At 42.7% G+C, this 20,594-nt stretch overlaps 2 protein-coding genes across 2 annotated transcripts; one reads left to right on the plus strand and one right to left on the minus strand.

The window, feature by feature from the left end:
- Positions 1 to 2,479: 2,479 nt before the first annotated feature.
- psmb2 (proteasome 20S subunit beta 2) lies at positions 2,480 to 16,017 on the minus strand. The gene is made up of 6 exons (XM_080788157.1): positions 15,807 to 16,017; positions 14,395 to 14,517; positions 13,592 to 13,662; positions 4,736 to 4,898; positions 2,933 to 2,982; positions 2,480 to 2,686 (listed from the first exon to the last, which is right to left on the minus strand). Exons 1-6 carry the CDS (start codon positions 15,895 to 15,897, stop codon positions 2,585 to 2,587), a joined length of 600 nt encoding a protein of 199 aa, XP_080644283.1. The 5' UTR covers positions 15,898 to 16,017; the 3' UTR covers positions 2,480 to 2,584.
- Positions 16,018 to 16,552: 535 nt separating this feature from the next.
- On the plus strand, positions 16,553 to 18,841 carry cdca5 (cell division cycle associated 5). The gene is made up of 2 exons (XM_080786884.1): positions 16,553 to 17,421; positions 17,657 to 18,841. The coding sequence occupies exons 1-2, from the start codon at positions 16,634 to 16,636 to the stop codon at positions 18,267 to 18,269; spliced, it is 1,401 nt and encodes a 466-aa protein (XP_080643010.1). The 5' UTR covers positions 16,553 to 16,633; the 3' UTR covers positions 18,270 to 18,841.
- Positions 18,842 to 20,594: the final 1,753 nt, after the last annotated feature.

Below are 20,594 nucleotides of genomic sequence, written 5' to 3' on the forward strand. Positions count from 1 at the left end.
AAACGAGACAGGTGTTTTTTCTTTTCTTTGCTGTTATTTAATTTAATTTATTTTTTTAAGTGAGTAGGGATAAGTGTCGGTAACTTACAAAAATAATGTAAATCATTTTGTACTTCTGTGTATGTTTATTAATGTTATTACTGTTATTATTGTATTACGGCATAAATGTAATATATTATTAAAGAATTAACAGCTGATAACAGTGTGAATGTTATCGTCCACGGATGCTACTAATATGCATCGGGAAATAATGTGGACGATCTATCCAGCATGCAGCACCTTCCTGAGTTACAATGGGTGACGGAATAAGAACACCTAATGGCATTGTATCACATAACAGAAAACAAAAAGATGACAGCAGGCCATTGTATTTAATTTATCATGTTGCAATCATAAATGGTTACACAAAATCATTCACCAGATTGGCCTGTCTCCAATCTGCCTCTCTCTGACTGACACACACACACACACACACACAATCACACTTAAGAGAAAATAATAATTACTGATGCAACCGTGCATTCCCCCAAGGGACCACTCAAGATTCAGAGCCCATTTACACAGGACCCCATTGGGGTTGGAGTCATCCCTAGTGAGACACTAGCAGCAGCAGCAGCACACTGTGACATCCAGCCAGGCAACAGCAGTAACAACGTCAACGGCCCTGAACATTGTACCTGGGAGAGGGAGTGATCCTCCTCAGCACACAATAAACAGAGTACCTCAGGTCCCTCTCAACCCATCTGTTATATTGTTATACAATGTGTTATTTTCTAGCTCTCTCCTCTCTCCGACTGCACACACACACACACTGACACACACACAGACACACACACACACACACACAATTTAGTCGTTGTTCTTTGTATAACCAGGATAATATAAAATTTGAGTTTTACGTGAAATACACACACTTTAATTTTTTACTTGTGCTACTCTTAACCTCCTTCGCTTTCTCCATCTCATCACCCCATGTGTCAATTCCTCCCGTACCTTTATCATCTCCCATTCTGAAACCTACCTATACCTACCCCACCCTATCCCTCTCTTCTATCTGCCTCCCTCCCTCCTAACACTGACACTCAGCGGGGCTGCTCCCCATCGCTCTGTGCCTGCAGGCAAACATATGCTGCTCTTCCCGTCAGATTCCGGTGTGTTTGGGAGAGTAGGGATTGTTTAATGTTTATTAATCACCTGTCTGTGGTTGGGGAGGGGAGACCCCCCCCCCACCCAACACACATTCTCTGGAAGTGATGCCGGTATACTACATACGTACACACAGGAAGTGATACAGACCCCCACACACACTGGAAGACATATAGGGGTGTAAAGGAACATGTATACACTTACACGTACACTTAGCTATCACCTAGCTAACAGTACACACACACACACACACACACACACACACACACACACACTTTCTCGCTTGCTCACACAAACAGTATTATATGGTGTTGATGCTCTGAATCTGGTCCAGTGTACAGAAGAATAAAAAGTTGATATATAAATATATATTGATACACTTGAATCACCCAATTAACATTTTTGCCATTAAGTATTTTCACATATTTACTTTCTTTCCAATGCATGTTTCATGATCAAATGAAGGTTCGCTATGACCAAAGGTCAGTGGACACGTTCCCATTCGTCTCCAATGTCCTTTGTTCTCCATCGAAATTAATTCTCCAACTAGATTCTCTTGTATGGTTAATCCAATTGTATGGTTCCAATTTTGTGGCACTGGCAAGTTCATATTTGAAGTTTTAGAATGTTGATCCCCTAAATAGTTTGAGACCAGTGAGGAAGAAATTGAATTTTGGAATGAATTGGAACAACAAATCGAGGCAGGCCTAAACATCCAACATCCTATATACCAGAAATAGGAACGCAGAACGTGGTTATGCCCCATTTTATAATTTGTTGTACGTCACACAAAAATAGCCCATCTAAACACAATTTTTGCTATATTTTGTGCGCACAAATTCTCACCAGTACGACATGCCCAAAATAGCAAAACCAGGTTGAAAGAGGTTAATGGTCTCGATATGGAGTTGGCGGCCACTTTGCAACCGTAACACTCTGCACTATTCTGAAATGGATTTTCACTCCAGTAGCCTGAACAACACTGCACTTACATTATAGCACGAGCACGTGGGAAAGGACATCGTGGGCTACGCACATTATTCTGATAAACTAAAACTGTATTTTGAAAGTATAGCTTTCAAATAAATAAAAATAAAAACTCAAATCAGTTGGGGGGGAAAAAACAAAACAAACTCTATACTTTTAACACATTTTCAGGACTGGAAATGAATAAAATTATTATCATCCTGACCGGCACAAACCTCTGTAGTGTACATGCACAATATACACACACATACAAACACATGACAACACAGCTGAGGGCTGGCTGGGGTCAATGCAGAGATGAGCAGACTCCTTGTAGACAGCTAGAACACATTAGAGGACCACAGGCTTGTATATCAACAGGGTCACTTTTTATTGAAACAAATAAAGAGCAAGAAGGTCAATGGTACGAAAGAAACAAGGGTTTGAGGGTCTGTAGTTGAATAGGAATCGGTCACTTGGCGCCGAGGGTGATCTTCTCCAGGTCATGGATGCCGTCCTTGTCTATCAAACGCACATTGAAGGAGGGAAGGTTCAAGATGAAGCGCTTGTTGAGCTGGAAGGGAGAGAGAATATGATGAAGAGATGTCAGAATAGTGGATTAATGACTGTCAAAGCATTAAGTCATCATTTGATGATTCATTGATTCATTTGATGGGGATGTGCCCCCACGTGCACACTTTTGACATCTCAGAGAGAGTGCCTTGTTAAAATGAGCAGTGGAGAAAACAGGAAGCTAAGTGAGCAAGCAGCATAAGACATTCACAAACCAACTTTTAATTAACAAACAATTCAAACGTACTTGCTCCGCACACTTCTTCACCAGATCCACCGCTTCATCACGTGTCAGATCTATAAGGAGATCAAATAAGAATATGTGTGCAAAGCAATGAACAGAAAATAAGACGATGGAAATTATGCATTACAGGTACCAAAAATAATAAAGAAAAGTAGTCTGCCAGGGTTATTTAGAACATGCAAGTATGTGGGAGGGTTGTAGATTCTTTCTTAAATTGTCCTCCATGAATGGCCAGCAAGAGATGTTGTTACGATACTACTTACCATCTGTATTATAAACACATGAAGCAGGGTACAGCCAAATGTGTCCCAAATGCATTTTTATCACATCACTGATAGCAGATCATCATCCAATGCATAATGCGTAATGCATATGATTCTATAGCATCACAGCGTGTCCGTCTGTCTTCTGGCCTTCCTGTCACTCTCCACTAGGTCATATCAAGGCAGATATGCCTAACAAGTGGATGGCTTAGTGGTTAGAGACATGACAACCTAGTGGCAAGATCTCTGCAGTAGTCAAAGTGTGTCAACAGCCACTAGCTAACAATGTCCTCCTGTCACAATGTCCTTGCATTTTTGAGCTACTGAAACCTGTCAGATGTTACTCAAACTGATTTAAGATCAACAAGAATTTGTGATATTCACTGTGAGTGTTTTGTCAGATTCCAATAAACATCTTGAACATAATTTGCAAATGTCAATGCCCAATACAATTCTAATAAAATAATATAGTACTGAAGATTAAAAATGTAAGGTGATGTGTTATGTTATAGAGGGTAACAAGGTTTGTCAATAGTGATCATGCAGGCTTCCTTTCCATTTTCCCCAATTGACTTGATGAACATTGTTGCCCTTAGGTCTGCAGAACAGGGTCTGTTAGACCCACCCTCCACCAAACTAAAAACTAAAGGTGACAAATCATTTCAGGCCGTAGCAGCCAAACTTTGAAATGCTCTCCCACTAGCGCAGAGATTTTCCTCCTCTGTGGGCATTTTAAAAAATAGCCTCAAAACATTTATTTTTAAACAAGCATTTGTGGATGGTTCAACTTGAACTTAATAAACCTACCTACCTTTTATTTTATGATGTACTTATGATGATCATATTGTCTTGTTTGAGCTGAATTGTACAGCACATGTTTTATCTGCATTGTTTGCTTGTTTACTTTGTTCTGTATTTTTATTGTATGTAAAGCATGAGTGGTCATTGTTGGCACAAGAGGTAATGTTTTCTGGTTGCTTTGACCCTATACAGAATGGTAGACTCCAAAATACAATGCCACAAGGGTGGCATTTCCACCTCTACAGGCAATGCATTTATCAGCAAGACTTGTGGATTGTAACTCATGGAATAGAAAATGTAGGTTTCCATTAGCAGCTAAAATAGAAAACATTTTCACAGGTTACTTTGAAGGATGTGTACAGTGTAGGTTCAATTCATAAGTGACCTATATTTAGTATCTTGAGGCTGGTAAGAAAAACATCTCCTCCTGACTGCAATGCACATAACTTAACATTCAGCGATGTGCAACTAATCTTAGCATAGCAGGTTGCTTAAGCCCAACACACAGTCTACGAAAGCTGCGCGTCAAAACAGCCGCCTCCGTTATTTTCAATGAACCTATCCCACACCGGCGGCGTCCGACGCGCGTTCACGCCTCGCCTGACGCTCCGATACGCCACTGTTCTATTTTCCTGGCGTTGCCGCGCGGTAACGCCTGTGCCGCGTCGCTGCGCACCCGGTGTGTGTTGGGCTTAACTCATTCTATACATTTTTTTTAACTAAAACTAACTAATTTACTGACCTGGTTTGTAGAACTGGTCGAGGATGGAGAGAGTCAGGTGTGCTCCGTAACCATGAGCAGCGAAGGGGGCTTTGGCCATCGCAGCCAAATAGTCCATGTAGAAGAGACCTGGACCATCTGCCTCGTCAAAGCCCGCCAGCAACAGGTTCACATGGTATGGAGTCTGATGGTGTTCAAATAGAGAAGGTGGGACAGTGGGATTAGAACAGCAAGTAGAGGCTGTTTGTTCACACAGTACATTAATTTCTCAGTACATGTTAATTTAACTATGAGGGAACCTAAATGACCGCGAAGTGTCCACGGTAAAGGCCAATTTGGTTCCATTTGTACACTCTTGGTCTTGAGTTAATTTAACACAGATGATTACTGTGCATATGAACAGTTGTTCTGAAAACTTTTCAACTTTTTAAACTTGAACTTTCAAACTGATTAAATTCTACCTTATATACTGCTGGGATACAATCTCACTAAAACATTTTGCAACCAGAAACAGGCCCACAAGTGTCATTTTGGTTCTGAACCACAGCTGTTTAAGAAACGTAGATGAAAATAAATGATCCTGCCATGAATGATATGAGACTTGAGATTTATCAGTTGCCTAATTTAGGAACCTTATGAGAAGGCGGTGGAAATGGATTGGGCATGTAATACGTAGAGAACAAGACATCACCAAAACAGCACTTCACTGTGACTGGACACCAGAGGGCAAACGCAAAAGAGGCCGACCCAAGAACACATGGCGTAGGACAGTGGATGGAGAGTTGAAGACCCTGCAGCAGTGGGGGATCTATAAAGACGCTGGCCCAGGATAGACTGAAGTGGAGATCCTTTGTTGCCAGTCGGCATAAAGGGCAGTAAGTAAGTAAAGTAATTTAGGAAAAGATTTAATGTGAGATTATGCCTTCATTCTTTAACCACTGGCATCAATATCAAGACAATACCATCACTGACTTGCTTGTCTGACTGCAAACTCTCCTACTGGTTAGGTGCTATCCAGAACTTACCCTTTTTGCAAATACATTTATATTTTGAGCAATTGTGAAAGTTAACACAATATAAGTAACAACTTCGGTCGTTGGAGGTGGTTACTGCCTGCAGCTCAAAACTAAATATCTCCCTGCCCAAGTGTGCGTTCTTCCTTGGCTCCAGTGAGTGGGAGACGGGTCTTCGAATCCTATTGCCCAGCTGGCTGTAAGGCCCATACTTAAAAGTTAACAAGTAAAGTGCTACTAATAATTGATCGGTTTTGCAACATTTTGAATGAGTTACAGCATAAAGTGCAACACGACGAGTACATAAAGGAGAAGTCAAAGAGAGCGACAGAGCACTGCAGTGAGGTGTGTGTGTGTGAAGCAAGTCAATAGGACAGGAGGGGGGGAGTGAGGGGAAAGGTGAACGGGTGTCAGAGAGGACAGAGGAGGGAGCGTGGAGTGTCACTGGCAGTGTGACATCTGTTGGGAGTCAGCAGCACCCCTGTGGCTCTCTCCATCACCCCTGCCGCCTCATCTCCTCTCCTCATCTCTACATTCCGTCTTCCCATCACCCCTACTCCCCGCTACCCCCCCCCCCCCTCCCTCATCACCACCCTGTGCCCGGGAGTGGCGCCAGCACTCATTAAAAACTTCTAAAGTCTTTTCTCTTACCACCATCCCCCCTCAATATTTTATATTACATCTTTTATGCTTCCAGCTTCTTCATTACTCTCCACCCCTCCTCTCTCTCCCTAGAACACACATTTTTGCTAGATTTTAGCCGCTTTTGTCTGATCAGAAGTCTTTTTTTTTATTCCCAATGGCCCAATGGATACAGGTGTAATGGGTGCTATGAAATCCAAACGGATAAAGTTGATGAGTCATTAATCTAAATTATAGCAGTGTCCTGCCTGTGAAAGCAAAATAAAAAATACACTAGTGGCTTCAACATGACCTGAGAATGAGATCCAGTCACCTACACTCCTACAGTGATCACACAGTGAACACCTCGCCCTCGCACTTCAATTTGTGGATTGGTCGACCTGCTTATTTTTGTGACTTCTGTTAGTTAAAGAGGTTTGCCCCAAGGGGTATGTTGACTGTTATACTCCCTGGGGTTCAGGATTAAACGTGTGTGTGTGTGTGTGTGTGTGTGTGCGTGTAAGTACGTGCGTGTGCCAACGAAGCATGTGTTCTTCCATGAGAAACAGAAACAGTCTGTAACTGTATACGAGGGAGCAAAATGGGTGTGAATCTCAGTGTGACTGTGACTGCGTGTGCCAGACTCGAGGGCCAACACCATAACCCCTTGGTGTGCCTGAGAAGGCCCTGGTGGCATCACCCCCACCCACCAGACACCTGTCTCATTGGTAACAATGTAACAATAATACAGACTTGGCATCAAAATAACCTTCCCCGCATCCCTTCCCATGTCACCTCAGAGGGTAAAGAGCAGCTTGTTAACCCAGCCACCTGAACTCGCGCTCGGCACAAAACAATAGACATCTTTTTTTCTTCCTTCTTGCTGCAACGGTGTGCCGTAGTCAAACAATGGGTTCTTAGAACAGCAAACGGAATGTTTGCCTGCGTTTTGTTGTTGTGCACCGTTTTTTCTTACCCATCTGCATCCCAGGAAAGGCAATATTAAAACTTATTTAATGTGTTTTAACCACTTAACTTAAGCCCTATATACTATGACAAATGGCAAAAATAGCAGAGCTTGCACATTTTCTATTTTTGAAAATTCAGAAATATGTTGAAATCTTCTGCCTGCAATGACATGCCAAAAACTATGGATGCCAGGTTTAAAGTGGCTTAAGAATGTCACGGAGGATGTACTCAGGCAGTAACTGCTATTTGGCATTGTAATTGCATTGTTTCTTTAGCAGTAGTACTTTGTGACAAAGAGCTATACAAAAAGAAGGTAATGAGTTTAAAACCACAGCAAGCTTAATCCCAAAACCCTTTCCCTTTTCTCTCTAACACGTTCCAGTGCTCTCTCCTATCCCTTCCTTCCCCTGCCCTCCCCACTCATTTTGCTCCCTGCCCCAGGATATGTTCTCTTTATTGGCATTTCTCCCCAATCTGCTGTATTAATTGTTCATCTGTGCTGGAGCAGGGGAGTAGTGCGCAATATGGCACTAGTAATTATTTGTGCCCACTGTGTGCCCCATTCTCAAAAATATTGAAATATATAAATAATAATAGCAATTGTGATGTGCCAGTCAGTGCAATGCAGCCTGCTTCATAGGCAAACTGGCAAATCCGTCTACGAAGGGAACAATCTGTCCCTTATTGCAAAGAAAATATATAACAAGGACTGGTTTTATCCTGCACTTTGTGAAATAAAATCTAGTTCTAGGGATCCTGCTTTAAAACAAAGCAGCTCACAACACAGCTTTTCTTTTTATATATATATATATATATATATATATATATATAATTATTGTAAAATGTCAGTGTATTTGTCTATTTCTGTCTGCCAGACATTTTGAGTAACATCCTATGGTTGAGAATGGACATCAGTTAATCACTATACGAATCTGTTCACACAATGTGCAATATAGCAAAGAATGAGGTATTAAAACAGATATGGATACAGCAGATAGCAGGTACTACCCACTGACTAAAACTTTGAGTGTTGAACTCACTGTCTCCACAGTGTGGATTTCATGTGCACCGTTACAGAAATTCATGCAGCACAGTTGGGGCCTCGGGTAATTGTGCTAGCTGCCTGCATTTTCTTTCTCCGTGTCTTTATTTCACTGCATCTCTTTCTTTCTCTGCACATCTCTGCGAAGCTGGGCGTATATGCAGTACTCCTGAGGTTAGTAAAGGCCCAGTTGTTGTTTTGGATGGCAGGCTGGTAGGTACACCGTTGTATGCGATAGCTACGCTCGCCTGCTCTGCAAAGCGCCATGCTTCGCTGTATAAGCTAACCACACCTCCCCGAGGCCTCCAGCCACCGGGGATCACATCCTCTCTGATTAAAGGACCAGTCAGTAATTTATCCTGCAGGAATATCCTGTCAGATTTAAATAAATACCAACTGATTATTTCATAAGCCAGGGTTCGAAGCCCGGGGGTCAGAATGGAGATGATGTTTGGTGTCGAGGGGTGTGTGTGCGCGTGTTGGTATAAAATATTTTAAACTATGTGGAAAAATAGGCAGAATAAATACATATTATTAGCTTCGGGAAAATAAATGGGTTGAAAATGTATAGATAACACACTCTGCTTCAAACGAGCTAAACAGACAAAACAATTTGTTAAGCATTGGTGTCACAGAGCATCAGTCAGTGCATTTCATGTGCACCTCTGTTAGGAAGGTGAGAGACTACCACCAGCCACAAACAACGCATGTAAATTCTGGGCTGGCTGCAGTTGCTTAGGTTTAGCAGTTAAACAGGGATGCTCTCTAGCCAAGGAAGTGCCCTGTCACAAGTAGTCATCCCTGTGTTCACACTAACGTCTTAGAGTCACCCATTAAAGTTTAAAGGGTTAGTTCCGTTTTTTGGACTTTTTGGTGGTGGGAGTTCTCGTCATGTTTTGGTGAATATTAAGTAGTTCCGGTAATTTTGTAGGGGGCCACGCATTAAAAATAAATTAATCCACAAAACTAGCATCATTTGTATTGTTGACCTATTTCTACCATAGCGCAACTTTCGTTCAACTTATAACCCTCTGCATATGGAACAATGTTTTTGTGTCCAGTGTCACTACACCAACAGCAGTACAAAACCATAGTTCCAGGAAGGAATTGTGGGGAGAAAGGAGGAGAGTGGAAATGATGATATAAATACATGGGATTGACACTTCACTCAGTTCACTGCCATGAAAAATGTTGATTCTAGACAAGCTCAACTTTCTTTTGAAGCAGTCACGCTGGTCATACAGCCACTAGCCTCGGAAACCCAGACGATTTTATTTCGAGGGAGAAAGAAAAAAAAGTCTGGGGCTGAGTCCACTTCAATTCGGCATACAGTAGCGCAAACGTCGCTCTCTCTATGCTGATTACAGATCGTCTGCGTTGTTTAATTGACGCACAGACCTCTCTCTCTCTCTCTCTCTAATTAATTAGTCTCATGTCCTGCGGCTGCGTCTAGTTTCTCCCGGCGGATCCTGCCTATGCCATAGAAAGCATAGGTGAGTTCCAGTCTATACAGCCACAGGTTTTCATAGGTTCATGTCGCTGGCTGCCAGTGAAAATGGCTTGTAGCATGTTGGTCTGTCACTGCTAGTGTGAAGCATCAGCATTAGCTACTGTAAACCAAGAAGAATGCTTGCCTTACACCCACCCGTCCTACACAATAAACCTGAAGACCAGATGTGAATTAAACCATGTCCATCTTTGCTGCCTGGCCTCTACCTCTGAGCTTGTACAGAACGATCTGACCTCAGTGACAGATCATCACAGATTGGAACTTTTTGCTTTACATTCGAGTGGACATGCAAGGATCCCAACACAGGGTACAGAACGTTTTCTACCTGAGACAAAGCTGTTCTGCTTGTGAGGGGGAAACAAACAAACAAACATACTAAACCCATCTTTGTACTACATCATTTGTAAATGTCTATACTCGGGGGGGGGGGGGGGGGGGGGGGGGGTTGGTGAATATGAAATGGAGAGCATAGCTTGAGGTAGGTGTGGGATGCTGTAGTGAAACTGATACGATTGCTAAATACTCCCGAGGACCCATGAGCACAAGTGTTAAGTTCTATACACAGATACCAAGAAACTCTACCGTGAGGCACAAAAGACTGAACGAACAGTACATTTACAGCTCATGGCGAGGAATGAATTTCTAAATGTTAAATAAAAAACTTTACCCACCGCTGCTGCACTACCCACATCCTTGACTGAATAATATAGTGAGGTCCTAGAGTACACACACACACACACACACACACACACACACACACACACACACACACACACACACACACACACACACACACACACACACACACACACACACACACACACTTCTGGGTGTGTGTGTGTGTGTGTGTGTGTAGAAGTGTGTGTGTGTGTGTGTGTGTGTGTAGACTCCTGCTCTCTCTCACACTCCATCTGTGCCATGTTGTCTATTGGGCCGGTTATGCCCCTGTGGGACTGCCCCCCACTCCCTCTATCTCCCCTGCCCCCCCCCCCCCCCCCCCTCCTTCTCCTCTGCGTCCCACATTCCCTTCTCAGCCACACTAATTGTTTTTTGTAATTATTTTCACCCTTCTGCTATTGTGACAGGCAGCCGCTGCACTCTTCGTAACAGATTAGCTCACCACACTAGAGATATAACGTATGTGAGGATCGTTACAAAAAAGAAGACTTGACCCCCGTGATGAGACGCAAAATGTAGCCTACACATGAACCACTAAATAACAAGTGTTGCATAACATGAGCAAATCAATACATTACAGATATCCAAATTGTAAACAATATAACTGTAGCCTGTTTTGTTAAAATATATTATTTAACCAAATACACTTAAATGGCAGGTTAAATTGCCAGGTTTTACTAGACACAACAAGTTTGTGTACCTAAGCCAACAATATATTTCCCATAGCGTTTTGTGTTACTGCCTCATTAACATTTCCTTACACCTGGTCTAGTATACTGTGGCCTAAAACTGTGGTGCTGTGACAACGCCCCTAGCCCCCAAACAGGCCAACACACAGACATACCCAGGGGAGGTGGTGGTTTGGCATCACAGCGAGTTACAGGAGCAGGTGTTGTCTACCCTTGAGACATCAGGGATAGCCAAGTCACCAAAAATCACAACAAATTGACAAATGTACTTGGCTCTGTCAAAATAGACGTGTCAAAAACCTTTATATAGGGTGTAATTCCAATGCTTGCTTATGGTACAACTTGGTCTGACCAGCCATATCAAGTCTCTCTAGTCCTATCCATCCCATCCCACAGTACACAGGCCTACTAAGCATTATGTTAGAAGATGCAGTCATGACAATAAAGCTAATTTGAATTTAATTGAATTGACTGCAGGGTGCTGGTTGACTATGGTAGTAGGTTAGATGGATTTTAAAATATATATATATATAATAGAACTAGGGGCAGGCTTTCGGGTTAACACGCAGTCCGTATGCAATACTATGCATGCATAGTTTAACTTTGACAGGATCACTGCTGATTTCATCCTGTTGGTGTGTGGTGTGGTTCGGTGTGTCGTGACAACCCAGACATTTACGACCCAGCATTGATCCGTTACCACGACAACTATGAGAAGCCCATGATAACCCTGTTTTTGCCTTTCTTTAAAATTCTTAAAAATAAAGGCGCTAGAGTGCCAGCAGATATGGCAGATTTTACTCTGAAAAGCCCTGCCTTCCGTTCCCCCCAAAAACCGGGATGCATAATCTTCCACTCTTACTGGTCATGCTAAAGTCTCTCTAGAAGCGTTTAAACGAGCTCCCTTGATTTCGAGTTACGAGGCATTCTTTTGGAGCCGTAAACAAGGAAGTGAACGGCAGTGCACATGTGCGAAACACCAAGGAGTACACTGCAGAAGGAAAGGCCAAAATAAATCATTATTTTTTTTATATCAATAAAAAATACCTAAGGACGTCTGTACACATCCCCAGGACGTCCTAGCATCATTATAGCTAAGCTATTTGTGCCAATAACACAACGATCATTTTGAACATCGCACGTTCCAATCTGAGTGCAATTGCTATGGAGATGATATCCCCTCCGCTCATAAAATGCAAAGTCCTTTATAACTTTGCAGCTGTGCCTGTGAGCCCAGTCTGCCTGTGCTCTCAGTGGCATTTTCTGCAAAGTCAACCCAGCGGTTACCAATCCCATAGCCTGCAGGGACTGTAACCATGACCACACACACGCAGCCCATAGGCCGTGGTCGCACGTGTGCAGTAATTTACAGATCCTATAGCCCGCAGGGAACATAACCGTGGCAACAGAGCCCAAAGCCCATTGGGCCCGTGTGGAAGTTCAGATCAATTGCTCACTCCACTGAGGAGGAAAAATGTGTATCAGACAGACAGAATGACAGATATTAATAAATTAATTAATAGTAGGATGATGCTCAAGATAGAAATTTAACTTTTAATGAGCAATATTATGTCCCCTCTATCTTCCCTCAGTTTTCTGTCTCTCCTTATATAATTTAGCCCAACCCATATATCGATCAGCCATTATTTTAATTTCTTTGACGACATCTGTGTCTGCAATTATGTGGTCAATGTTTTGGCCATGTTATGTTATACTAGCTTTTTGAGTGGTGCAACCACTCCCTTACGGAGCTATGTGTGTGGGTGGCTGGGTGGGTATGAACACGAAAACAGCATGGTTGTTTTTCACCACCTGTGTGCAACCTAACGCACACACAAACACACATGCACGTATTAACTGTATATATGATGCTTTCGGGTGTGCCAGTACAGTGACAGTACAGTACAGTAGAGGGTACAGTAGAGGGACTGCCACACGGTAACAGTCATTTCTCAACCGTTTCGGATGCGGGGCGGCACGCCGGAACCGGCCTGGCCCCCTGGGCGCGTTCCTGGGGGTCTGGAACTCCTCCTCCGCCCCCTCATAATTGACTGCCATTGATGCATGCATATGTATCATTTCAAATTCATGCTCAAAAAAGACTGTTCTAGAGAAACGGTCAGTAAACAAGGTAACTTAAATTAGATTAAGTTTATGTTTGTATTTTATAGTTGCTTGTTCATTGTATAATTAACGTTAAATGTTCTTTTTATATACTATATATTCAAACATGGCAAAAATCGGGGACTCAGATAATATGACCCAAAAATCTGGCATCGGTCAGACTTTCTGAATAAACCAGTAAATGTCAAAAATAAGAAATTAAGAATTATGGGTTTTTGTCGGGTGAGTTACCCTGCTTCGAAGGTAGTCTGCCAGGTTCTTCCGTGTGAAATTTGCAGCTGCTGCTGGACTGAGTTCATAACCTACAATGTAATTGGAAAGAATGGAAACATAGAAATCAGTGCAAAAGTCGATTTTTAACTTAAACTTTCCACATTTTTTTCCGGAATAAACAATGTCTATGATATGGAGTTTGTCATCAAAAGTGGAAAATATCGCAGGACCATGAATAGCTCTGATAAAGTTTAACATTTTCCTTTTCTGAACCGTCCATTGTCAGCCTGTACATTAACCACTGAAACCCTATGTACTTTGTTGCCCCCCCCCCCCCATCTACAACAAATGTCTTCACCGAAATAAAGCTGTTCTACCAGAAGCAATATTCGACATGTGGTGAGCTTGTAGATCTGCTATTTTTTACGTATGTTTGTGTTATTATGACATAACCAGAATTGGGGGTACACTAGTGTCCATGTGGTTAAAGCCTAAATAAATCGTTGTTGTAGACTGGATTGCTCAACACAAATAACTTACTTGCTAAAAAAAGGCTAATTAAAAAATGTGACGCATCGACTTAAATGCTTATCATTAAGTTCATTGCTTAAGCATTAATTAAGCCAAAGTATAAATTAAGCTTAATGAGACTAATGGCCTGTGCTCTCCCAGCCAAATGTGTGGAGATAAAGTACTGAGTTGTCCTACTAGCAGCGCCAGTGTACAAAGTCATTTGGAACTGATCAGTCCAGTGATTTGCAAGCACACACACACACACACACACACACACAGACTAACTATACTACGGTAGAGGGCCTTACCATTTCTGATTTTGTAGAGTTGAATATTCTTCTGGATATATTCTGCAAACTGTACTGTGTCTCCTGCCTCTCCCACGCACAGCAATAGAATCTTCTCACTCAATTTGAACATCTTGTCATGGTCTGAAAAGACAGAACATATGATTGATTGTGTTGACACTAAGGTCTCAGAGGTGCCTACTGTCCCATCGGGCAAGTACAGGTCTAGCCCTAGAATGTCTGTGATCATACATACATTTCAATGTTTCATATATTCCTAATACACAGCCATAGAACACCCATATCTGCTCCTGGTTTTCATAGAGACATGCGCTTCATAAATGTGATCGATGCTCCGTTTGTACTCTTACTATTAAATAATTCCAAAGACTTATGGTCCTCTACATTTATATCCATGTGAAAGTTCTGGCACAAAACGTGTATTTAGTCAAATATATCCACTTTTCCACTGCATTCGCACGGACCCCTTTCACTCCGGGACGAGGGACCCGGAATGATCGATGGACTGAATTTACCAAAACTTCCTGTTGTTTACCACAAACGTCATCACCAATTGACCAGGGTAACATAAATGTGTGGGGTTACACGATTGGCAGTGCGTTGTGATAGGTGCCACCTGTTTTACCCTGGTCAAATTGGTGATGACGTTGTGTTTATAGAAGATTGCGTCCACTTGCCGGTTGAGCAACCTGAAAGCAAACTCCACCTGCCCGAATGTTTTATTTACCTGCAAGGGGCAGGTAGGCAACCCTAGTGTCAACGCCTGCCGTTATCATTACATGGAAGGAACTGTAAATATTCATAGGCACTCAGCAAGTCCTAAAATACTGTAAGTTATCTAAGAAAAATGTGAGTGAGTGTGACTGAGTGAGTCTGCAGTTCTGACTGAAATGGAAGGTTCCGTTTATTTAAGTTTTGGAGGAGGAAGAAGAGTTCAGGACAGGTTACAGACAGTTACACACGTTTAGATTTAGATTTTGGACTTTTGTTAGATCTGATGTCATGTGAAGTGAAGATAAGTCAAATAAGACAAATATTCGTTTTCACTTCTCTCACAAACGCCTGCTAAGCTCTTTATCGGCTGCATCTAGTGTTTTAATCAGCCAGACACTGAAAATAAACACCACAGTGATTTAAAAGAACTAACACTCACGTCACGTGTAATAACAGAATGACAAATGAGCAGCACACCATTCGATATCCAAAATATCACTACTTTTAAAATATCAGGGCATGATATATCTTATCTACACTGACACCTAAACTACCGTAGTTTGCTTACCCTTTGTTCAACACACGTTATCATACTAGACAGTTGGATTGAATCAACCATTTATAATAAATCAGATGTGTATGCTCGGTTAGCCGCCGGTGTACTAGCGGCTAAGCTAACACACATTACATTTACACACCATTTTTCATCTGGAGGATGCTGTGGGCTGCGACCGTGTCGGCTGCTACCAGGATGAAGTCCGGACCTTGGATCCCGATCAAATACTCCATTATTCTGCCTGGAGAAGTTTATTAAAGCGGTGCTTTAATACAAAAAATGGAATGGCTAAACAAACGGAATCCTCGCCTGTTCAGATTATTACACAGCAAAAGTTGGGACGAACGTCGCACCGGTGGTGACGTATTCCGGCGGAAATACAAGTGTTTTCGTCAGTAGTGTGCGACGGGATAACCTCAGTGAGGTTGCCATGTCCGCTTATTATAATATAAGCGACGTTGGAGCTTGTTTTTCCCTGTAAAATTGCTTGTAAATAATTTGTAGTTTGCGAACTTTGCGGGTTGCGGTTTTTTGGGCTTGCCTTTTAAGTTGTTTCCTAATGTGTTCAAACAAAACCAGGGTTTAATTTTCAAGTCAAGAACCCCCAAATTAATATATATCTGTCAAAACAAAACAAGATTTGTGTTGTTTTTATTATGTTGTATATATATTACACGTATTACAAGATTTCCCGGAAAATATCAAATCTACAAGCTCTATTTAAAGATCTTTTATCTTTAAATAGCTTGCATGCATACGGGTTAGTTTAAAAGTCGAGCCTCGCTTCTTTGGGGCTTGTTTTCATAGACCTGGCTGCTTGTTGCTCTCGTAAAACTTGGCAACACTGGAGGCGGGCGATTTGAACATTTGAACGGACTGTTGCTGACTTGCTGTAACGCTGTTGGAACTTTGTGTTGTGTGTACTGTACTCGTCTACGAAGTCTGTTATTTTACCGGTGGAAGCCGAAAATGAACGAAGACGTGCCTGATGATCAGTGTGCAGCGAGTGAGAATAACGAGCCGCAACGAAGACGATCCGCGCGACTCACTTCTCCGCAGCAGCAGAATAATGTCGTCAGTGTTGGTGACAAAATGGCGCTGCCGTCGGCTGGCGCTGTGAAACGCTCCTTCGTCGTGAGAAAGATCCAACCACGCAAAACGGCAGCCGTGGTGGCCTCGGAGAAGGAGCACAACAACGAGAACGAGCAGAGAATGTCTGAAGGGAGTTGCTCTTCTCAGGCTAATGTCAGTGTTGTTGACAAAATGGCGCCGCCGTTGGCAGGCGCCGCTGCTGTGAAACGCTCCATCGTCGTGAGGAAGATCGAACCCAGGAAAACAGCAGCAGCAGCAGCCGTGGTGGCCTCGGTGAAGGAGCAGCACGGCGAGGAGGAGGAGCAGCAGAGGCTGTCCGAGGGGAGCATTCTGCGGAGAAGACCCAAGCCCTCCATCATCCCGGACCCGGATCCCGCCCCTCGGGCCACCCTCAGGTCTCCCAGAACGCCCAGTGACAAACGCTCCTTCGCCGTGAGGAAGATCGAACCCAGGAAAACAACAGCAGCAGCAGCCGTGGTGGCCTCGGTGAAGGAGCAGCACGGCGAGGAGGAGGAGCAGCAGAGGCTGTCCGAGGGGAGCATTCTACGAAGAAGACCCAAGCCCTCCATCATCCCGGACCCGGATCCCGCCCCTCGGGCCACCCTCAGGTCTCCCAGAACGCCCAGTGACAAACGCTCCTTCGCCGTGAGGAAGATCACATCCAGGTATGGTATTAATTGATACGTTTTGATAACCTTATCGATCAATTAACCGGTTTGTTGATAAAACAGAGAATCTTATTTTCCCTCAATGTCTAACATAAAAATGTTCTTCTGATATACAGAAATGATACAAAAGGCATATTTTATTCCATAATCAAATGTTTATTTGACCATTTGCTATACAGGGCCAGGCAATGGCATCTTCTTAACTATATATTAACTATTAACATCCCTACAGGAAAACAGCTGCAGTGCTGGACTTAGAGGAGCAAACAAACAAAGAGAACGAGGAGCAGAGGCCGTCTGAAGGATGTCCTCCGCAGAAAAATCCCAAGATTTCCACCCCGGATTCGGCGGGTCTGGGGCGCAGAGGTCCCGTGAAGAAGACTGCCTTCCCATCTCCCATCCTGGCCTCCCCGCCCCGCCCCTCTGCTGCTCCCCTTCAGCCCACAGCAGATGCACACGAAAAGGTCTGGTCACAGAAGGTGCGTCGGTCCTACAGCCGTCTCAGCGACCAGACAATCCACAACAGCCCCCCCAGCTCCCGTGAGAACCTGTTTGGATTTAACAACCTCAGGACCCCCGAGGTCATTCGGAAGCCCAATAAGACCGTGCTGGACATTTCCAAGTCTGTGTCTGGTGTGAATAATTTCACGTCCTGGCTGGAAGGAGATGACTGCTCTTCGTCCACCCTTGCACCAGATCTAGACATTCCTGGGGTTGTCATGGTGAAGGAGAAGAAGAGAAGGAATAAGGTAAAAAAGATAGACCTTAAACAAGTTGACGAACTCGCTGCAAAGATGAATGCTGAATTTGAAGAGGCAGAAGGATTTGATCTGTTTGTAGAATAATTCTTATTGACTTGACTTCAGAAGTAGGCCCCCTGGCCTGATGGCAAATACAATATTGAGTGTGAAGAAAAACATAGTGAAAGTTGCATTGTGTATTTAAGAGGGACACTCGATGTTTGCTGCAATCTACTCTGAACAAGTTGCTGTTTGTCATGTTGTGAACTGAGATGGTGTGGAATGTCATGTTGCATTTTACATATTCGCTTTACTTTTACCAAAATGTTGGCGAAAAGCAAGCTCAGTTTAGTCTTATAGAGTGTTTTGATGTCCATGTTTATTCATTTATTATTTTTGTCGGTTCAATTGTTGGATATTTCTATTCGCAAATTATATAAGAAACACGTCATGTTTGTTTTGAATTCGTTTTGGAGCTCTTAATGTTTTTTATGTTGCCGGTAAACATTCCGATTGTGTCAGCATTTCATTGTTGTGAAATAAAATAGTAATAAGGTTATTTTCCATTCTCAAACTCTCAGGGATCCATAGTATAATCATCACATTCTCTCAAATAGATACTGATGCTTTAAGAGGACTGGGACATTCTGTAATTTGTCAAGTTCATAAATTTCTCTTTGTAAATGTTAAATAAATACCCTAATGGATTGAGGAGTGCACAGTTATTTGAAGTTTTTGACAAATTTTGTCTTACACAAACATTAAATTCCCATTGACAATGAAGAATTTTATGTCTTAGTTTCTGAGCAAATAAATTGTCTATTTTACGTCATAATGTTTGATGATAAGAGTGCCCCTCACTTCACACGGGTGTGACTTTTAATTCCATTTATTGCGACCACAGGTCTCATTTACTATGAAATCGTACGTTTTTGTCCATCACTCAAAATCCCCATACAAGCCCCCATATAATGGTGCCCAGGTCTCATGACATCATATGACATCATCAGGGATGGAGAACCTTGATGTCATAGTAAATGCGATGTGCTGTCGCAATGAAGCCTATATATGGAGATCCCTGATGTCATCAATATTGGCCAAATCTACATCTGACCTCAAACCCTTAGCTCTCCATATATGGGTATATGTCAGAACCGGTTCTGACATTCTATATACTGTTGATCCTTCCTCCATCCATCCTTCCTCTTCGATATCTCCCTTTTGACTAATATTTGTCCATTCAAACTCTAGACGGGTCTGCCCCAAAGTTATTAGTGCAGCTGCGCCCGGCAGTCGGTGGAAACTAGAGTTCTCAACAGGCCTGGAAATTAAGGCCCGGCCCAATACCTGGCCCCTCATCAAACTCTGTACACTCAAGATACTGCCCCCGCTGCCACCCTTATATCTCCATATATGGACACATTCCATATGTTGATCTGACCTCATCAAACCCTGTACACTCAAGACACACTCCATATATGGCCAGTACAGAATTAATTCTGATCTGACCCCGTCCCCTATGCAAAAGCACCAGAGCTCGCCCATAGCCTGGCCTGCTGTCACCCAGGCGGATGCGTGCACACGGGCGAGGGCGCTTCTAGCCCTCAGGCGTCTTACTGGTATACACATATTACATGTGTAATACACTGTATATATATATATATATACATATACACACAGACACACGCACTATACTATGCAATCACAGTTTTACAGGTGTAAGGGTATGCTAACTTTGATTCTGCCTATGTGGCTGTCTTTGCAATGGTTTTCAATGGGAACAGTGTTTTGTTGCCATTGCGTGACTTCCCATGTACAATCACTCCGTTTCCATGCATTGACAAACTATTGCAAAAAGACGGCCACATAGGCAGACACAAAGTTAGGTGTGAGCGTAGCCTAAAGCAGTAGGTGAAATGATATGGTGCATGCTTCATGATTTTATAATATTCCCTGAGAAGGTGTGAGCATAGGGAAAGATAGAAAGCAGGTTAACTGGAACATACACATATATAAGTGTGTGTGTGTGTGTGTGTGTGTGTGTGTGTGTGTGTGAGAGAAGGTGCATGATATTTATAACATTATAGCATCATATGAAGGTGTGTGGCACATGTTCATCAGAAACATATGCTGGTGTGTACATGCTCTTTAGAAACAGCCTCATTTTACAGGTGTGTGCATAACATGATGTCATAAGGTTTGGGTTAAAATAAACGTATAGCAGGTACAGTGTTTCTTATACGGTGCCGTTTCAAATTGCAGAAAAATACACAGGTCTTTGGTTCAAATTACAAAGAAGGCTAGAGCAGTATGCTAGACTTAATTATGTTGAAATGGAGGGGTAGATGTCGCATCAAACATGTTTCACGATACGATATGATACGATACAACTTGATTGTCAGCTTGCACTGAATTATTTTTGCGTCCATG

The sequence above is a fragment of the Protomyctophum bolini genome (genome assembly GCF_963924005.1).
Source record: "Protomyctophum bolini genome assembly, chromosome: 17".
NCBI lineage: Eukaryota > Metazoa > Chordata > Actinopteri > Myctophiformes > Myctophidae > Protomyctophum > Protomyctophum bolini.